This window comes from Temnothorax longispinosus, chromosome 6 (assembly GCF_030848805.1).
Source record: "Temnothorax longispinosus isolate EJ_2023e chromosome 6, Tlon_JGU_v1, whole genome shotgun sequence".
Lineage (NCBI taxonomy): Eukaryota > Metazoa > Arthropoda > Insecta > Hymenoptera > Formicidae > Temnothorax > Temnothorax longispinosus.
The window spans coordinates 16462162-16480934 of NC_092363.1; the positions used below are offsets into that span (position 1 = coordinate 16462162).

Below are 18773 nucleotides of genomic sequence, written 5' to 3' on the forward strand. Positions count from 1 at the left end.
CAGCCTCCTATCGTGCACGCGGATCAAGTCAAAGTGGTTACGTTCTTATCGTTTCCGATTTTTGAAACTCTACGACGCCGGTAAATCTTGCCGAATATATTTGCGGAATACGGTTTACAGGTGACTCGCAATATGACTAATTAACGGATTAATAATCTTAATTACAGGTGTATGAATAACTTGTGTAAACACAACAATGAGGTCTGACAGGGATTCGGAAACTGACGTCGGGATAACAATCCAGAGAACATTAATTTCCATCAACGACGTTAGTCTAAAAATGTAAAACTTTTACAGTTATTTTTGTGATGGATGCTCCGACGGTGATAGTTGGATTGCATTAATTTTGTACTTTCAGAAAGAAAGAGTTGGAGCTGATCAAGGAATTTGTGAAGGAAAATGGACACCTGCACGCGGTAGTCAACACAGCGAATCAAGCGTTGGCCATGCAGGCTCAAGAAATGGGAATGAACATAGAAGAGATTATCACTGACAGCGAGCGCAATGACAGGTTAGAGCCGAATTTGCTGGGTTCGATCACATCCACAACAGTTACAGAGAAATTTGACCAAATAAATGTCTGAAACACATAATTTTTAGGCGTGTATTTCACATTGCACATTTTTACACTTTATACCTTTTATCCCTTTGATGATATGTATATTCAATATATTTTTATAAAACCAGAGATATATGTAACATATAAAAAATAAGCTTTAAAAAAAATTATCTTTATCTCTATGACTCGTATTATTTTACTTTAATGACATTAATTAAAAGTCTATAAAACACGATTATATTAATTAAGAGCCTGTAAAAAATACAGTTCTGAGAAAAGAACCATTGGAATAACAGCATTTTGCTGCCTATGCCACATAAATCTATAATTTTGATTCTGTTAGCCAGTTAAATTGTTGCGTCTTTCTATCTGCTTGCGGATTAATCATGATATTTATTAAACTGGGACCGTCAAACACCTGAAACATTTTATAATTTATGTATTTTCCATCGATTTTAAAAGAGCTAACTTAATAACGATCTTACCTTGAAAGATAATTTTAATGCCTGCTGAATGTCCTCCACAGTAGTGCAAAAATATCCTTTCTTGTCAAACATTTCCATTAGTTTCTCATAATGAATATTAGCTGTTAAAGAAAACGGAGGTGTCCTGAAAATATAATTTTAATAACCGATGTAAAAGTTTGGATGTGTGGAAGCCGATACATGAGAAAAATTAATAAAGTCAAAAATATCTAATTTTAACATATAATTATCTAAATATTTAAAATATAATTTTTTATGATAAAATTATATAGAGAGATGCATACACTTGCGTAGGATCTCCAGACGCCTGTATCTGCTTGAAGGTTTCTTGATCGAAACCACCATATATACCGTTATTATTGACGATTATAATAATCACGGGTAGTTTGTAACTGCAGAGAAAGGAAGGTCGATGTCATTACATTCTTCGTGAAACAGCAGTTTTTCTTGATAATTCTACTGAGATTACCGAAACATAGTTTCAATCTCCATGCCGGAGAATCCGAAGGCACTGTCTCCTTCCACGCAAATCACTCTCTTCTTTGGTGCGTTGTCTTTACAATAAAGGGCAGCTGCGATCGCAAATCCAAGCCCTACGCCCATAGTGCCGAACGTCCCGGCATCTAGTCTGTGGCGAGGCAGATTGTTCAAAAGAATAGTTCGTCCAATGTCCATCGTATTAGCTCCCTCGGAACAAATAATGCAGTCTGCGTGTGTGAAAAGAATGTAGATGTAGTATTATAAAGACATAATATTCAACATGCCATTTTCCAAACTGATATTGCAAATCAATCAATACGTAAGGGAGACATTTTTATTACCGATTCTCTTTTCTTAATTATTAATTGTTAATATAAAATAAAATGTGATATCTTGTGATGAAAAATAAATTATAAATTCTACGAAATCTCTATAGAAGTGTGTATCTGAATGATATGTGTTCACCTTTTGGTAAGACATCTTGAATATGCTTGAATACGGTATAATAATTCAGAGGCACACTGGTATCCATCGACATTTGCTGTAAATATACAAAGAAACTGTACAAATGAATCATACGGAAAGAGAATTTTTATTTGAGTCATAATTAAGACAGCTCACGTGAACTGATTGTTTATTCTGCTCGGTTTTTGCTACGAGCTCCTTCCACCACGGATGATTTCGGTTGACGTGCCATTTTCGACTTCTCAATGCATTTGCCAGATATTCCGTCGCGGGCGCAATGTCGGATTGTATAGCGACGGCAGACGGCACGGAATTGTGCAATTCTTCGGCACACAAATCGATCTACAGAGTTTTACATTAATATAAAAAATGCGTGCAGCAGTTTATCCAAAATAATCTTTCTCGATCTTCTCGTATAATAATTTTTAGATTCAAATATATTTTTAACATTGTCGTGCAATCTCGTAAAAAAATACATTTAGTTTAATTTAATTTCTATAAACAAGAAGATTGCGTAGAAAAATCAAGTTCCGTCAACGCCGCGTTTTTTAAAAAGTTTTGACGCAATTCGTTTTTAAGGGATTACATTAGGGACCACTGATTTACCTGTATAACTTTAACGTCGTTTTGAAATCTGGGTGGGCGTCCAAAGTGCAACATCCAATTTAATCTCGCGCCTAACAATAAAATGACATCGGAATGTTGCAAAGCATACGTTCGCGCGCTAGAGACGCAACGCTCGTCCGTATCCGGTACAACGCCTTTTCCCATCGGAGTTGGTAAAAAGGGTACATCTGTCGAATAGATAAGCTCTCTCACTTGATCTTCGGCTCGACCATAAGCAGCTCCTGTGTGTACAAAAGGCATAAGGCAAAAAGGGAAAGAGAAAGGATGATCGGAATAATGAAAATTTTATGTAAATTCATAAGTTTACCTTTGCCGACTATCACCAAAGGTTTCTTCGCCTTTATCAGTAAATTTGCTGCCCGCTCGATTAATTTCGCATCGGGATACGATAGAGGTGCCGGTGGACAGGGTAAAACCTTAGCAATCTTACTTTCATCCACGTTTTGCTTCAATAATGTAGCAGATAAGTCGAGATATGCAGCGCCTGCAAATAATGTAACTATATAAATAAAGGTGCGAAATAAAATAAAAAAAAATTTATTTGGTTTCTTATTAGAATTTCGCTGTCATGAAGCTTTCTTCATCTCTTTCAGCCGACATCTAGAATTCATTGAGCGTTCATGTTTCCCTAAGTTAATCTGAAAACTGTAGAAGCTTGGCCCTTCTCACCTGGTCTACCATAAGTGGCGAGTCGTACGGCCTTTTCGACATGTAATGGTATGAGTGCAGCTGACGGCGGCCTTGCCGCGTATTTGCAGTACGGTCTACTTGCCTCGACCTGTGGCCATTCCTGAAACCCACCGATACCCTCGTGATCCTCCGGACAAGATCCTCCTAGTACGAGCACAGGCCTGCCGAAACAGGTGCTTGATCAAAACACTGATTTTGAATACGTGTTCGCGGTTATTTCTTAACGCGTTGGAAAATCTAATTATAAGTTATAAATTTTAGCTACAAAACGAGGTGAAATCAATTTCGTATAATTTTTATAGATAACAAAAAATGTGCATTGCATGTCCGAGAGCCCGATGTTTTCAGAAGGAAAAATCCACAGACCACAATGACGTAATTGTCTCGATGCATCGTTGTGATTTCAATGTAATCAGATCGTAATCATAAGTCAGACGGCAGTTGGATGAACAATTTCCACGACGATTTCCTAGGCACGCAGGAAACAAAATTGCGTCGAAAATTGCCGCACGTGTCGATCTTTCCGTAAGATACGAAAAAATAATTAATTAATTCACCTCCGTTCCATCGAGAATCTACTGTATATTACGTATTCTTATGTATTATACATATATGAGCTCTGATGTTTCATATTCTGATGATACTTTATTTTCACGGTTATATTGCCGATGATATATACTTCGTTTAACATGATTTCAGCAAGTTATCAAGATACTATGAATCGCATGATTCAATGCTCACCAACAATTTACTTGCGCGTTTGCCATACCGCCGATAACGTGCAGCAATCCCGGACCAGAGACACACAACACCACCGCAGGTTTCCCTAGATGAAAATTCTATATTTTATATATAAGTTTATCTTTTTCATTTTATTTATTTTCCGCTCTTATTTATTTCACTCGTTTCGTTAAACAGTGATCTGATCGCTGTTGTAAACGTCTAATCGAGCGACAGAATTATCGCGTTTTGTAACGTTGATTGTGACTTTGTCACATTTATCCTTTTCCACACTTTCGAGCATACACATTAATATTGAAACGCATATACAATTCATATAAAAAAACTTCTACTTACTCGTTAAATATCCGTAAGCTTGCGCGGCGTAACAGGCGGCTTGCTCGTTTCTAAAACCCAGGTACTGCATACCAACGGATTGCATAGTTAAAGCCAAATCAATCACAGGGTGCCCCATGATACCGAAGACATAAGTCAAGCCCTGTACGCAATATATAATACAGCGTAAGAAAGCATTATCTCGGAGTAACACGGAGATGAATGAATATTTTGTGTATAATTTTACATTATAATGCACATATAGATTTCCTTCTGTCTTTACATATTTCTCACGCTTAAATATGCACGTAAGAAAGCATTATCTCGGAGTAACACGGAGATAAATGAATATTTTGTGTATAATTTTACATTATAATGCACATATAGATTTCCTTCTGTCTTTACATATTTCTCACGCTTAAATATGCATTAATAGGATCGATAAAAGCGTAATTGAACGTACTTTGAAAGAAAATTTAAGCTATATAGGAAGTTTCCGTTTTCGTCTTTGTTTCACATTTACTCGATCTAATCTCTTCTCTCCTTCACCTCATATCTCTTTATTTCCTCCAAAAAGATTAAACAAGAAATCGGTCTATGACCGTAATGTATATAAACGTTATATTTATCAGGGGATAGAGATAATGCACGGCCCCGATGAACTCGCACGAAATGGAAATGAAACGCAGACTTCGCGTTTGTTGTAGCTTCAGTAGTTCAGAAGCTTCAATGATATACAGTAAATAACAATCAGCGCACAACGTTCGGCATGTATCAAGAGTACGACGAGCGTAGGCCGTTAATTGCACCGCCAAGAAAGCGTAAGTGTTAATTATACGATCGCGATAAGAACCGATTCGCATTCGCGTTGCATGAACGAATTTGACTTTGCGATAAGCGCGCGCGTGTCGCAAAATCGCTTATATTGCGCTACGGATACGAATCCAAGTTGCAATAAGTGCTCTGTAAAATTAGTCCTATCCTCGACTTGCTCCGACATCCGTTGTCAACAATTGTTACATCAAATCATCATCGTATCATCATTTCGACTTTTCGAGCGTATCAAATCTCTCGTCTCTTGCTCGTGCACAAGAAATGTAAATTATTATTCACTGATATGTTACGTATCTGCAGCTGGAAAATCTTATACGAAGTGTTAATTATTGCTTCTACCTCGTGTATTATGTGCCCTGTGGTTTATTTTTGTTAAAAGTACAATATTATCAGAGGATACTACAGCATTTATTCGAAACAAAACAATGTGATTTACAAAAATTACGTGACGATAATAATAAAAGATTAAAATCACATAAATTTATTTAGTATTAAACGAACATAAAAAATGTAGTAAAGTCAAAAAGTCGGTGGTTCATTGAAAAACCAATACGATCTCGATCCTCGCTATAGACTATACAGAGAGTACAGAGCGAGATCGTGATAAACAAAAATGTAAATTTGATCACGTGACTCATGTGAACACGGTGATCATAACCTTCAAATCAGTTTTTTCTGCGAAACAGTATTCGAGTCAAGATGCAAAATTGTTTAAACTGACGGTCTCAGGAGAGACCTTATGCAGGAGCTTCCTCAAAAAGTCTATCACAGATTCCACAGGAATCAAGGATACGCAGTTCGGAAGCTGATTATTAAATAGCGTCGGGATCCACCGTGCGGAAAAAAATACGGGCCGTACTTGCTCCTTCAGGGCCTCCGCTGTGATTAGATTTCCGTTCTTCATCCTGACACGGCACGTCCGATCCTTAATGGATACGCAATTAACCAGATGTATGTTGTCGTTCGCTGAATACGTAAATGTCAACTCGCTCCTCGTCGTTATCAAGCCGCGACTAATCGCTACGACCGTTGTACTCTCGTGCTCCGTAACACTTCGTAATGACAGTCAAGTTTAAACATTGACGCAGCTGATATCTCTTACTATGCAGCTCGACGTCATCGCGCGCTAAAAAACAAATTTATAAATTAATTTCAAAAGTTTTCATAATTATAATTTTAAGAGACATTTTCAAGTCGTCGCTAATCACTGTGTACAACATTAATTATTATATAATTTTAAGTTACTATTATCTATGTATAAAATGTGAATAAACCATATAAAGAATATGAATAATAATAAATATGAAAAATATGAATTTAAAGCCGTAATGAGATAAATATATCTAATCTTAAGATAAAGTATATTGTATTAAGTAAGATACATTTTGAACGATATATGAGAAATAAAAGAATTTATAAAATCCTTACATCTCGAATCTATGTATATGCATTAGGTACTCAAAAGAGTTGTATTTCTATCTTTTTTAATCCGCCACTTAAATGCAGAATTCGAAATTTTACTTCATAATAATTTAAAGGATATACATCTCTTTCTAAACAGTTACGGAATAAAATTTTGGCGACTAACATAATATGATAATTGATAATAAATTAGTTATGCCGGTCAACGAGTAGAAAGCCGGTAGAAAGTGAAATAGGAAATGGCTCGCAACGCGAATGTCGTTACAATGAAAATTGTGAAATGGCGAGTCATAATAGATTGCAATGTATCTTAAAAAAGTATAATATATTAATAGAATGTGCTCTATAGGAATCTCGTTTCTATTTCCATTTAAATCGATACATTAAATACCGGAAAGAAGAAAGCAAAGAGGAAAAAGGAATTTTGAAAAGTGACAAAATATCTATGACACTATTAACTGCGCCTTTATACTAAAGACAAGTTACATTTTTACTATCATTGCACCCTATAAACAAAATCTAGATTAAATTGTGATAAGGTTTCTCCTCTGAAAAAATACTGTTGCAGCTGACCTTGTCTTGTTTATCAGTTATGCGTTAGCTGATTTATAGTAGACACGCACACACTTATATGCGTTATTTCCAAAGCTAAAGATTTTCCGCATCTCGGACCTTTTAATCAAGACAGGAATCTCCCACAAAAGAATCTCCCAGAAAACCTCCATTTATAACTTCCTGAAACAAAATATAAGTAAAAATTTTAGTGCATTATTTTTGTGAGAAAATTATTACTTTGTCAGAATATATGACAGAACATAAAATATAAAATAGAAGTTTGATGAACTCTATTTTTTATATTGCCAATAATATTTTTCTAAGCAGAAATATGGAATATATTTCTGCCTTTTTAGAATATAACAGTGATTAAAATTAAAATTTATATATTCGTCTACTAAACTAAAAGAATTTTTGCTATTAATAGTTTTTGTCGGAATTAAAAATTCTCTGTCAGGTCAAGGTCTGCTTGGAATAGATTTAAATACATCACATTATAGTGAAGTTTAATAGAACGCACGTAAATCGACCTGCATGCCATCCTCACAGATAAAAGCTTAATGTTGCACGCACGATTTACGTTTGCATAATGGGTCGATAACATTAAAACGTGCTACGTGTCGTTCTTTGTCCTCGAACCGTTTTTTTTTATCTACACTATTTATAATAAAAACACAATTTTAGAAACTTTATATACATATAAAACTTATTTGCGTCTATTCATAGAAACTATATGTAACAGCTTTTACTTTTTATCGTATATAAATTTGTATAATTGTATTTTTATTATTTTGTTCTTCTTTAACATACTGTATTTTCAGTAGAGCAACTGTCGAAGTTTCACATTTAACACTAAACAAAGCCGTCACAGTAGAGCAACTTTTGACGATACACGCAAATTCGATTTTAATTACATTTGATAGAATCTCTATATTTTAAAAAGATAATTCAATGACAAAGTCGCTACTATTATTTGTTCCGCAAAATGCACCTTCCGAAAGGATTCTTGTTGGAATTTTTAAAATTGAAAGATTTAACCCTAATCCCTCCAATCATGCCTTTCGTGTCCCACGCGTTTCTAAGGTCATTTGTTCCGGAAAACCAACGGCCGTGGGATAATCCCCCCCACCCTTAAAGAAAGTTATTATAGTAGGGAACATCAGGTAGAAATTCCAGAGCTAGGGCTCTGAACCCTAGCCTAGCCCTAGCTCTGAAATTTCTATCTAATGTTCCCTTTACTCTCGAAACGACAAACAGTCAAAATCTCGTTGATTAAATGACGGAAAAAACGTTGGAGGGATTAGGGCCGGTTAACGTTAATTCCTATTGCAAAAAAAAAGGAGATTTGTAGATCATTTGCCGAACTTTAACAACAATTTTTTTTTTCACTTCTCCAATCCTTCCTATACTTCTAAGAGTGGGCTCTCTTGCTCCCTGCGTGGGGGTATAAATAAGCTCCGGTGTTCAATGACTGTTTTACGGAGTTAGACGACGAACGACATTCAAACGGTGATGATCGACGTGCGAGAATCCCGAAAAATCGTTGAAAACATTTGTTTGTGAGAAAGTGTCTTTCTGTGTTTATTCCCGAATTAAAAGTATAATATGAGGCTCCAAAGATTTCAACGGCGGCTCTGTCAATCACTATCACGTGAGTCAAATTTTTCGAATCTCCTGCTTATTTTCCTGTAGAATTTGTCCCACATTGCAATATTTTAGAATTAAAAGATTTAGCATTAATTTCCATTGCAAAAAGACTCAACACTGAAATTCAGAAATCGTTCTGACAATCATTTAAATCTCAAGAATCTTTGCTGTCTCATAAATTGAATTTAAAGATATTACAATAGAGTTTTGCATAAAAACTCGCGGAATTGATGTAACTCTAATTTTCTTATTATATTCGTTTGTGTTCAATTTGTTACAATTTATAATCTGTTCATCCTTTTCGAGCTCGAACTTCGCAATTTTCTTCACATATGCGTTTGTAAGTTTTCACTAAGGCCCAGTTTCACAATTGTCGGTTAACTTTTAATCTTAGATTAACTCACTCTTCGTCTCCTTCTAACGTCCCCCTTAGAAAGAGACGAAGAGTGTGTTAATCTAATCTCTCGATTAAAAGTTAACCGATACTTGTGAAACTGGGCATAAATTGTTATCCTAACAGTATAAAGAACACACTGTCAAATATTGACAGACTTCTTAGATATAACGATAATAATTGTTCGTGCAATGTACAATAAGTCTATAGCTATGAGACGTGAAGAACTGAAAAAGAAATAATAACACACGCAAGTAATGAGGCGCCAATAAGGCTACTAGTTACAACGCTTTACTGATAACAAAAAAAAAAAACAATAGTTAGACACACGTGCTAACAATTTCCGAAGTCTAACGACTTTCATTCTCCATATTTTGGAATAGCGATTTTTATGGATCGAGCGGCTTCAAAATTAATACTTTATATTAATTTGAACATGGATTGTCAACTCGAAACATCTGTAAATTACTTGGAATACTTTGAACAGATGCTTTGCATATTTTCGCGATGTGTGGTTCGCGATGTTCGCATAATGTACTTATATATATACCTCGTAGAGAGAACTCGAAAAATCGCGTAATTACAATTTTTTTTAAATCTTTTCCTCACGTGCACAAGAGTGTGCGATGACACGATAACGGTTTCACTGAACTGAACACATCGACAGAATTGTAAATGCAATTTGCAAATGATTCAAGATTTGCAATGACATGTGAGAGAAACTGAATGCATTCACGAATCTAGTTGCTAGTTGGCATGGTAATGCAACGCAATTCTGTCAATCGGCTGCGAATTTTTCCGCTTCTCCGAACATTATTCCTAAATGCGGGCATTACGCGAAAACGTGCTCTCGATTCGCACTCCGGCGTTTTTCTGGAAACTTTTACGTAAGTACGGATCGTTCGACGGAAGTAATCACGGCGAAACGTCAGGAGAGATATAGGCGATTGTTATTAGACTAGAGCAGGTTATTCTCTATTTTTTGCTCTTTTTACAGGATAACATTCTCGAAGAACTCTCTCTTTAATATGTTTCTACTCTGAAACATGTTCAAGGGTAAAAGAGTGCCACAATACATATTAAAGGAAAAATAATAAATATTTTTGTTTTTATAATACTTATCTCTATAATCTATCTGCAAACATAGATTTTCTAACATCCTATTTCAGAAGTCGTAACTTTCCTACATCCTGCAAAGCTGAAATAATGTTAATATCATTAGAAACATATCTGCTTTGATTTGTCATCAATTTTTTCTTTTATTTAAAGTTGATAGTCTTTTTAGAAAATATAAATATATAAGCAAAAGTTTTTAATAGTTTTAAAAATATTTTAATTCCTCACACGAATTAAAACTCCTAAAATAAATTCTCCATTAAGGAATTAGACTGATCTTTGCGGAGCGGGAAAAATATCACTGGAGATTTCTTTTTTCTGCAGGATGGATTCCGATACGCATTTGGATCTGCATGATGATGTTCACCGCTTGCTGGACCAGCTACGCGTGCCGCTTGCAAATGCCGATTCTGGTGGTACCGATGATCGAGGAGCCGGCGATCAATCACACGGTCAGCGGTGTGTGCGTGTTCAATGAGTCTCGACGACGCCGCGACATTGTCATCAATCCACTCGACCCTGCCAGCTATCTGGACCAATATGTTCTGGATCTCGTCCAGGAAGAGCGGGATAGGAAACTGCTGCATTCGTTGCAACGTCGCCAAGCGCAACCAGTCGCGACGCGATCATCAGATACACCCCTCGCACTTTTTAGCGGCCTGCCGTTTGATTGGTCCCCGACGGTGCGAGGACAACTGCTGGCCAGCTACGCTTACGGCAACGTACCCGGCAACTTCATCGGCGGCTGGTTGTCCCTGAGATACGGGCCACGTCGCGCAGTTCTCTGGACATCGGTCCTGGCCGCGTTGATCTCGCTAATCACCCCGATTCTGGCACAGTGTCATTGGGGCTTGTTACTGTTCTCCAGGATCATCATCGGCATCACTGGCGGTGTCACCTTTCCCGCGTGTCATACCATGGTAGCGAAGTGGGCACCGCCGCACGAACGGGCGCGCTTCATCTGGTCTTTGCTGGGTGGCACGTTTGGTACGATACTGACCTATCCAATGATAGCTGGTATCGCGGAGACCCTGAACTGGGAATCCGGCTGGTACATACCATCCCTGTTGATGCTAATGTGGGTCTGCGTGTGGGCACTGGTTGCCTATGACTCGCCAAGGGAACACCCGGGCATCACTGTCGAAGAGAAGGACTACATTTTAACGTGAGTCACGAGATGACCGACTAATACTTCTTTTGCAATCAAATCGGTTTAACGACTGACGTGATTCTTGTAGCGCTCAAGCGGGAACGGTGCGCCCCGAGAAACCCCGGTGGAAACAGACCCCGATGCGGGAGATATTAACATCGGTGCCGTTTATCAGTTTGATCATATGCCATTTCGGGAATCTCTTCTTATTGTTCTTCTATCAAAACTCGCTCATGCTGTACTTGACGAAAGCGCTGGGATTTCAATTAACGAAAGGCGGCGCCGCGGCCGGCGCGCCGTGGGGCGCCAGGATGCTATTCGGGTTCTTCTTCAGCTGGGCGGGTGATACCATCAAGAGGAAGCAGCTCATCACCGTTACCCTCTTGCGCAAACTTGCGACTATATTCTGTAAGCATACCATGCAAAACGGCACAAATTGCGATAGAAGCCAAACTGTATTTTATTCAAACGCAAATGACACGAGTTCTTTCAATTGTGTGAATTACTAATATTCGCACTATTATCCGAATTATTAACATTTGTATCCTGAATGTATCGGACATCCAGATCGATTATATTGAAAATTCGGATTAACGATGCAGTAATTAGAATTTCATTCTTCTAGCGCATCTTATACCGGGCGTCTTCCTGATATTAGTCGGCTACGTCGGATGTGACTTCGTACTAGCGAACGTCTTTCTGTTCCTGGCATTGGGCTTCAACGGCGCTGCCCTTATCTCCAATCTGTCGAACAATCAAGATCTCGCGCCGAACTTTGCTGGTTTCCTTTATGGTATCATGAATACAATCGGTAGCAGTTCCGGTATGATTATCCCGCCGATAGTCGAAGAAATAGCTGGCAAATACGGGGTAAGTCTGCTTCAAATCAATTTAATGAAAAAATATACTAACTTTTGTCAAAATTAAGTGGAAGTTATGATCCATTGATTCTAAGCGATTATCTTTCAATTTCAAATCTTTCACTTGTTAACTCTCCTTTGCAACTCGTGTCTTAAAAATCATCTACGGTACAATAATACCGGTTATATTTATTTTATTATTTCTATCTGTGTAAACTGCTTATCTGCAGTCTAATTGTGTAACTCGCGTAATCACGTGATTAATTGTGATCATCAAGATCGTCTGCATCCCGAGCTGTCATTCCTTGTTTATGTGACGTTGCATAACAGCATGACAATACATGGCATAAACAGCCAAATGCGACTGGCTCTCTTATCTACAGCTGAAACAGGTGTAGATAAGAATACCGAAGAATTAACATCGAACATCTTTTTAACAACTTTGACAATCTTGTTGATCGTGCGGCTCGAGCGCGAGCCTCGACAGGATAATTCTCCGAATCGAACAAGAAGAGAGACAGCGGACACACGCGACATTACGCAAGCGGAAACGCTTAGAGCGGGAAGTCTCCGGTTGTCCTCGCGATAAAAGGATTACCTTCCTCTTTGATTTCTTTTGTGCGCAAATTGTATTTCGGGTCACTTTCTTCTTCAATCTTTAAGCGCTGTTTGTTTCTTGCACTTACAATCCTTCTTGTACGAAGATTTTAACATAAATATTTTCCTTTGTACTAGAATCCGATCGACAGATGGCAGATACTCTTCTGGATAGGCGCCGCAGTGTGCATTGGGAGTATGGTTGTGTTCCTGTTCGGAGGTAGTGGTAATATACAAAAATGGAATGAACTACGACCGCTTGAGGGACCAAAGGAAAATGTGGAAGCTGGACAAACCAATTTGGAGCCTATCGATAATACTGCGCGAACTTAACCGACGGTTCTAAAGAATTCAAAATCTTTGTCTAGCAATGACACGTCGTAAACGGCACGATAGAAAAGTTTAATATTGACAAGGATGTTCCTTATAAGAGTCTAGGAAACATTTGAAAAAGACTGAAAAATTAGGACGTTCTTAAGGAAGATTAGAAAAAAGTGAACTGAAGATTGTTTGAAGACTTTTAAAAGATGTTTGAGACACTAAGCTATTCAAAGGATGCCTGAAATAGAAATAGTAATATTTAAAAAATTTCTACAAGATAGAACACTTAAAGAATGTGTACAATATAATTATATCGCATAGTCCTTTGCATAACTTCGTGTTCGTTATTTATCTATCTTCACGTTTGATAATGTCGTTTCATTAAACTTCTTTATATATTTATATCGTGAGATCACTATAGTTAAATAAAAAATTATCATTTCGTTTATTTCATTTTATCTTCGCAATCAACTGATGCACATATCAGATGGCCCGAAACTACTGAACCGAGACCATCTCGTATATATGCAAGAATCGAATAATATCAAAGTGATAATAGCGTAGTAATAAATATAATAATTTTTACCTGAACTTTTTGTATCTTTATATAATTCAATAATCCGATTATAAAATGCCATGTCAAAGAAAAAAGGAGAAGAATAAGGATCTGTGAAAAAAAGTTAGATTAATTAAGCAATAAATAATGATTATTAATATTCAAAATAATGATTATTAAGAAACTAAATTAGTTTTTTTTTAAAACGTTCCTCAACAAAGGACGGTGAGGCGTAATACACATAATCTATTACATATCTTACATTATCTAATCATAGTATTCAATCGCTTGCATCACAGATTGTTATTCAACAACACATAATTAATAATCTTCTAAGAATATTGAGTTTAATCATTTTTTTGTACACAAACATCACCCAGTAATTTCTGAAGTCGCCACCAAAGTGTCCTTCCACGATGGTCCTTAAGACGTAATGTCTTTACTCAGTTTTACACATAAAATAATCACTCTCTAGAATAGCGAAAGAGCAGCATTCCTCGCGCACATGGCATTCCAACAAGTCTGGCATATTCCTCCACCTCGCGTTTTTCCTCACGCGTCTGGTACGTTTTTCGCTGCGTTCTGTATTTTTTATATGGCATCGCAATATTCATATATAGTACCAATACCTAAAGAGAAAATGTTTCAGTAGAATGACGAAAAGTTTTCAACACTACAATAAAACTTAACAAATTTTACAGTTTAAATTTTAGAATGGTGAAAACAACACACGCGTGATCGCACTTTTGCGATATAGGCGTAATAATTGTTTGTAAAATTATCGGAAGATATACCTCTTCAACGTCGACTACACCATTTTCGTCGATGGCGTTGATTTCGTCGTTCAGACGACTGTACTTTTCGTTGTTCAATTTAGCTAGGCAGGGGTCGATGTCGCACCATACATATGTCTCCGGGCATAGAAGCTTCGACGGCCGCATTCTCGCTTTGTATCGCATCTTCGGACATGTGTGAATGTAAAAACCCATGTAATAGTATTTCAGATTATTTGCGACTTTGTTGAGCTGTCTCGTTAGATAAATCTCTCGAAGAGAACTAGAAACAACACATTTATTCAGAATTGTAGTTAATCTGCGAATTTAATCACATGTATCGTGACTAAATATATGTAAAAAAGTAAACTTTAAGGACTACAAACCTAAAAGTTCCGAGAGAGAGTTGACTATATGCCGGATCGTAAAAAAAGTACACGCTCGAAATGCACGACGGCAGAATATCTATCACTCCCACCGCTATCAATTCGTTATCCAACCAATATTGCTCGTGAAAAGAGCCGTATCCGTGAGGTGGTCCACTATCGGGTATCCATTGCTTTAAAATATTACATTATTTTAGGTCCTAGGTTTCGCTTTATCTTTATAACGACTATCACAGACTAATGGTCAAAGTGACCCAGTTTAAAGACATTATAGACTCTGCGCTTTCGCAAAGCACAAAATAATATTTGCGTAACAATACTATGCATAAATGAGTATTTCTGTTCACGCTTAATGCATAAAAAGAAAGATTCTCAAAATTATTATCTGTATTATTCATAAACACAAAGAGATTAGATACAAAGTGTACCTGCAAGGGACTCCTTACAAGGAAGCTGAAGAATGATTTTTTATCACATTGATCCGGTGTATCGCCGTGAATCGCCATTTGATATTTTTTATAAAGACTCGCGCTTGTATCGAGCGTGTTCACGAACTCGTCCGACATTACTCTCACCAATTTCATCTGACAAATTTATAAAAAAAATTTGCAATATCCAACAAATAAAGTAACATCTAATGTGGAAATTACTATTGTCATCGAACGCAATCATGAGTTCCCTGTTTGATTAAGAGGCGAGGTCCACTTTGCTCCAATCATGATACAGCTGTCTCCATATAGCATTTATTTTGTCATCGCGAAATCGCCAGTGTAACTTGCCATTAATGTATCCTGACATGATTGTATGACTTGGAGTAGAATTAATCAATTCCAATAACGGTTGGAAATAAAAAATTGAATCGAAAGCGCAAAGCTTCTATCTATTACAACTTTTTGCACAGTTACCGTATAACAGGCTTGTCTATAATTTAAATCTAGAAATTACCTGCAGAGGCGACTTCACAAGAAATCTCATGTACTGTTGCTCTGTGAGCTTCTCAGCCGGTACTCCGTGTATCGTGTTCTGATACTTTTTATAAAGCTCGTAAGACTCTTTCGAAGTCTTGAGATATTCGGAGCTTATCGGCGCAGTTCGAACCAGTCTCAACTTACAAAAGTAAATAATTTAAAAAACACAAATCTCTATCCGAACAAGAAAGCGAATAACTATCGCAATAAAATATATGTAGACTCGTTACGATTAGTTTATAATCAAATCGCAAGATCGGAAAGGTGAATGATTTCGTGGTGCAATGTAGCTTAATATGTATATAAATTAAATCTTTGAGATAGAGCCAGCATTAAAGTAGTACTATTAGCAAGTATTTACTGCTATTATTGGATTTTTGATTGTCATCTGTCTTTAATATGACAAAAATTGGAGAAAAGAGGACCATACCGACAAGGACGCGTATAATAAATAAGAAAGAATGCTATTTTTGTAAGTAATAAGAATTAAGATCTGATAAATTAAATAATGGTTTCAGAGTTTAATCGTTGATGTCGTATTACCTCCAACTTCTTCAATCCGGTGTGCACTTCTTCAAATAATTCCTCTATGCTCTTAGCACTATTCTGTCGTTTCTTTTCCTTCATGATGCTCTCGATCTCGCTCTGCGATTTACCTTGAGCCACCAACTTATTTTTCTTACGTTCTATGCGTAAGAATTTCGCCTTTTTGCAAGGTACCGCATCGGCGATTTCATTTCTAACATGCAGGGTACCTTTGCTGTTGGAATTTGTTAGCTGTGCTTGACCGCTACTCGATACAGAAGTAGAATTTTTCTGAGTTTCCGTTTTTACCGAATTGATAGACAATCTTCCATTAACTTCATCATCGACAGATGAAACATTAATCTGAGACTTATCTTTTTGTGCTTTCATCAAGTGCTTAGGATAATTCAGTGCTTCTTCGTTGCTTATATCTATAAATATTATAAAACTAATAAGCAATCCGTGAATGTTATTACTATTACAAACAGATCCTTCAGAATTCTATAAATTTTACCTATATTATCTTGTTGATCCTCATCCATACCTCCAGCACTGTCGTCCATCAATTCGTTTCTCAGAAACTTGGTCATACGCTTCAAAATCTTTTTCTGAGACTTTGATATTCTAAAATCTAGTACCTCACATCTAAAAATCATTGATCATACATGTTGTTTAATGCATTGCTTCAATCTGTATCGCTCAAAGTTAAGCAAGACTTAGTCCTGCTCTCAAACCAGGAATCAAGAATGTTACTCACTTAATGGTATACTGTGGACAGCAGGTCTGATTCATCGTGGGTTTATAACAGTAGCAGCCGCTTCGCCTCCATCCCCTGTCTATCAAATTTTGATAATCTTGCACCGTCAACGAGTGCGCCCACATACCTGCGCAACGAACAAACGACTTGGCAATATAAAACTCAAACTTATGCCAGTGTTTCGGCTTGCTCTTTACAGTTTTCAACCATATCAGAGCTATGTGAAAACATCCCGAGGCTCTGCGAGGCAGAGTGCCTTGACGAACGGCAAAATTTTCGCGCTCACCATGACTGAAGTTCGTGTTGGGGTTCTTGCAGTAGCCGCATCGGTAGCCCTCGTGTTCCGCGTAGTACTCCACGATGCTGTATGACTGCCTGCTGGCCATCTCGACGATTTTCCTATCGTTGCTGGGATTCCGCTGCGACGTGCTAGACGAACGTTGTCGAAGGTCTCGCTCGCGTGAACGCGTCTGAAGTCAGGCACTCTTCCGGATCGAACGGCTTCGTTACTCGTACAACACAGGCTGTAGGTTAATTCAAAGCTCATTTCTCTATCCGTCGATTTAACAATGTATAAATCGCCATTTACCTTCTAAAGTCACGCTTTTATCGCTCGCACCTCGTAAAACTGTCAAAAGGATTGTCAAACGCAGCTCTGAGTCACGACGCACGATTATCTAGATACGAGATACGACGCGCCTCGAGCCTCGAATTGCCTCGAATCGCTCGCCAGTGCCTAACCTCCTCAGGTAGAAACGATCCGGAGCGCAACCGAGCCTGACGTCCTAACCTATCATCTCGGTTGACATCAAAAGAATTTAAAAGTTCATTTGAAATTATACGCAAACTCATAAAATCCGGTAACAAAATTATTTAACGAATTAAATCATTTAAATCCATGTTGTTAATTACTTCAAGTTAAAGATTGTTTTTTATTTTTAGAAAACCTCCAGAAAACCAATTATTTGTATCAATGATATCGAGTAGGCATCGCGGAGGACAAGTGCGACGGGGCCTGTTTTCAAGTTCCTTTTAGAATAGAAACTTATGCGGGATGGAGAGTTCCGGCGAAAGTGCGTCGAGCAATCAGGCACCTGCTCGCGGCGAAAGAGTAAGAGCTTCGTTCAATCGTTTGCCTGAAAAACAAAATTGATTGCCAAGGAAAAAAGAGGGACGGTTTTATAATCATTCCGACTTTGTGTTTGCAGAAGAGTACTCGGGGCTCGAGGCAAAGGGCCGTGGATAACTTGAGCAAGAAATTCTTGAGGAACTTCGATCCAGAGCACAGCGAACGAGAGAAGCGCAAGCTATATCGTCGATTGTATCAGAGCTACAGGAAGCACCTGTACAACGACGTGGGCATTTTCATACGGACGTCGGACGATCTTTGTGACTGCTTGAGCTTGGATTGTCCTGGATGCCACTTTCCGTGCCCTAAATGTTCTTCCCCGAAATGCGCCCACGATTGCAGGTAAAACTCTATACTTTCCATATCTGGCAAAACTCCTATAGTCCGTTCTGTCGCGAGATAATCCATTCGAATTATTGTG

The 18773-nt window shown here is 37.6% G+C and overlaps 4 protein-coding genes across 6 annotated transcripts; 2 read left to right on the top strand and 2 right to left on the bottom strand.

The window, feature by feature from the left end:
* On the top strand, positions 1-3273 carry LOC139814459 (uncharacterized). Its single transcript, XM_071780722.1, has 4 exons — positions 1-80; positions 168-282; positions 359-511; positions 3210-3273. Exons 2-4 carry the CDS (start codon positions 197-199, stop codon positions 3256-3258), a joined length of 288 nt encoding a protein of 95 aa, XP_071636823.1. The 5' UTR covers positions 1-80; positions 168-196; the 3' UTR covers positions 3259-3273.
* Hacl (2-hydroxyacyl-CoA lyase) lies at positions 591-7328 on the bottom strand. Its single transcript, XM_071780704.1, has 13 exons — positions 7192-7328; positions 6056-6322; positions 4384-4525; positions 4048-4132; positions 3286-3467; positions 2924-3100; positions 2596-2837; positions 2146-2331; positions 1990-2065; positions 1514-1751; positions 1329-1436; positions 1045-1168; positions 591-977 (listed from the first exon to the last, which is right to left on the bottom strand). Exons 2-13 carry the CDS (start codon positions 6098-6100, stop codon positions 882-884), a joined length of 1701 nt encoding a protein of 566 aa, XP_071636805.1. The 5' UTR covers positions 6101-6322; positions 7192-7328; the 3' UTR covers positions 591-881.
* LOC139814448 (sialin) lies at positions 5037-13658 on the top strand. 2 transcript variants are annotated; one of them, XM_071780706.1, is made up of 5 exons: positions 5037-5183; positions 10655-11495; positions 11569-11888; positions 12106-12350; positions 13076-13658. In XM_071780706.1, the coding sequence occupies exons 1-5, from the start codon at positions 5132-5134 to the stop codon at positions 13268-13270; spliced, it is 1653 nt and encodes a 550-aa protein (XP_071636807.1). In that variant the 5' UTR covers positions 5037-5131; the 3' UTR covers positions 13271-13658. The 2 variants fall into 2 exon arrangements, with proteins under 2 accessions (XP_071636807.1, XP_071636808.1); XM_071780707.1 differs by lacking the exon at positions 5037-5183 and adding an exon at positions 8684-8824.
* Positions 13659-13947: 289 nt separating this feature from the next.
* Positions 13948-18086, bottom strand: Ate1 (arginyltransferase 1). Of its 2 annotated transcripts, none has more exons than XM_071780709.1 (9): positions 17813-18086; positions 17510-17747; positions 17224-17350; positions 16981-17111; positions 16485-16897; positions 15919-16080; positions 14974-15146; positions 14609-14870; positions 13948-14443 (listed from the first exon to the last, which is right to left on the bottom strand). In XM_071780709.1, exons 2-9 carry the CDS (start codon positions 17607-17609, stop codon positions 14279-14281), a joined length of 1533 nt encoding a protein of 510 aa, XP_071636810.1. In that variant the 5' UTR covers positions 17610-17747; positions 17813-18086; the 3' UTR covers positions 13948-14278. The 2 variants fall into 2 exon arrangements, with proteins under 2 accessions (XP_071636810.1, XP_071636811.1); XM_071780710.1 differs by lacking the exon at positions 15919-16080 and adding an exon at positions 15402-15557 and having other exon boundaries at positions 14278-14443; positions 17813-18083.
* Between the last annotated feature and the right edge of the window lie 687 nt (positions 18087-18773).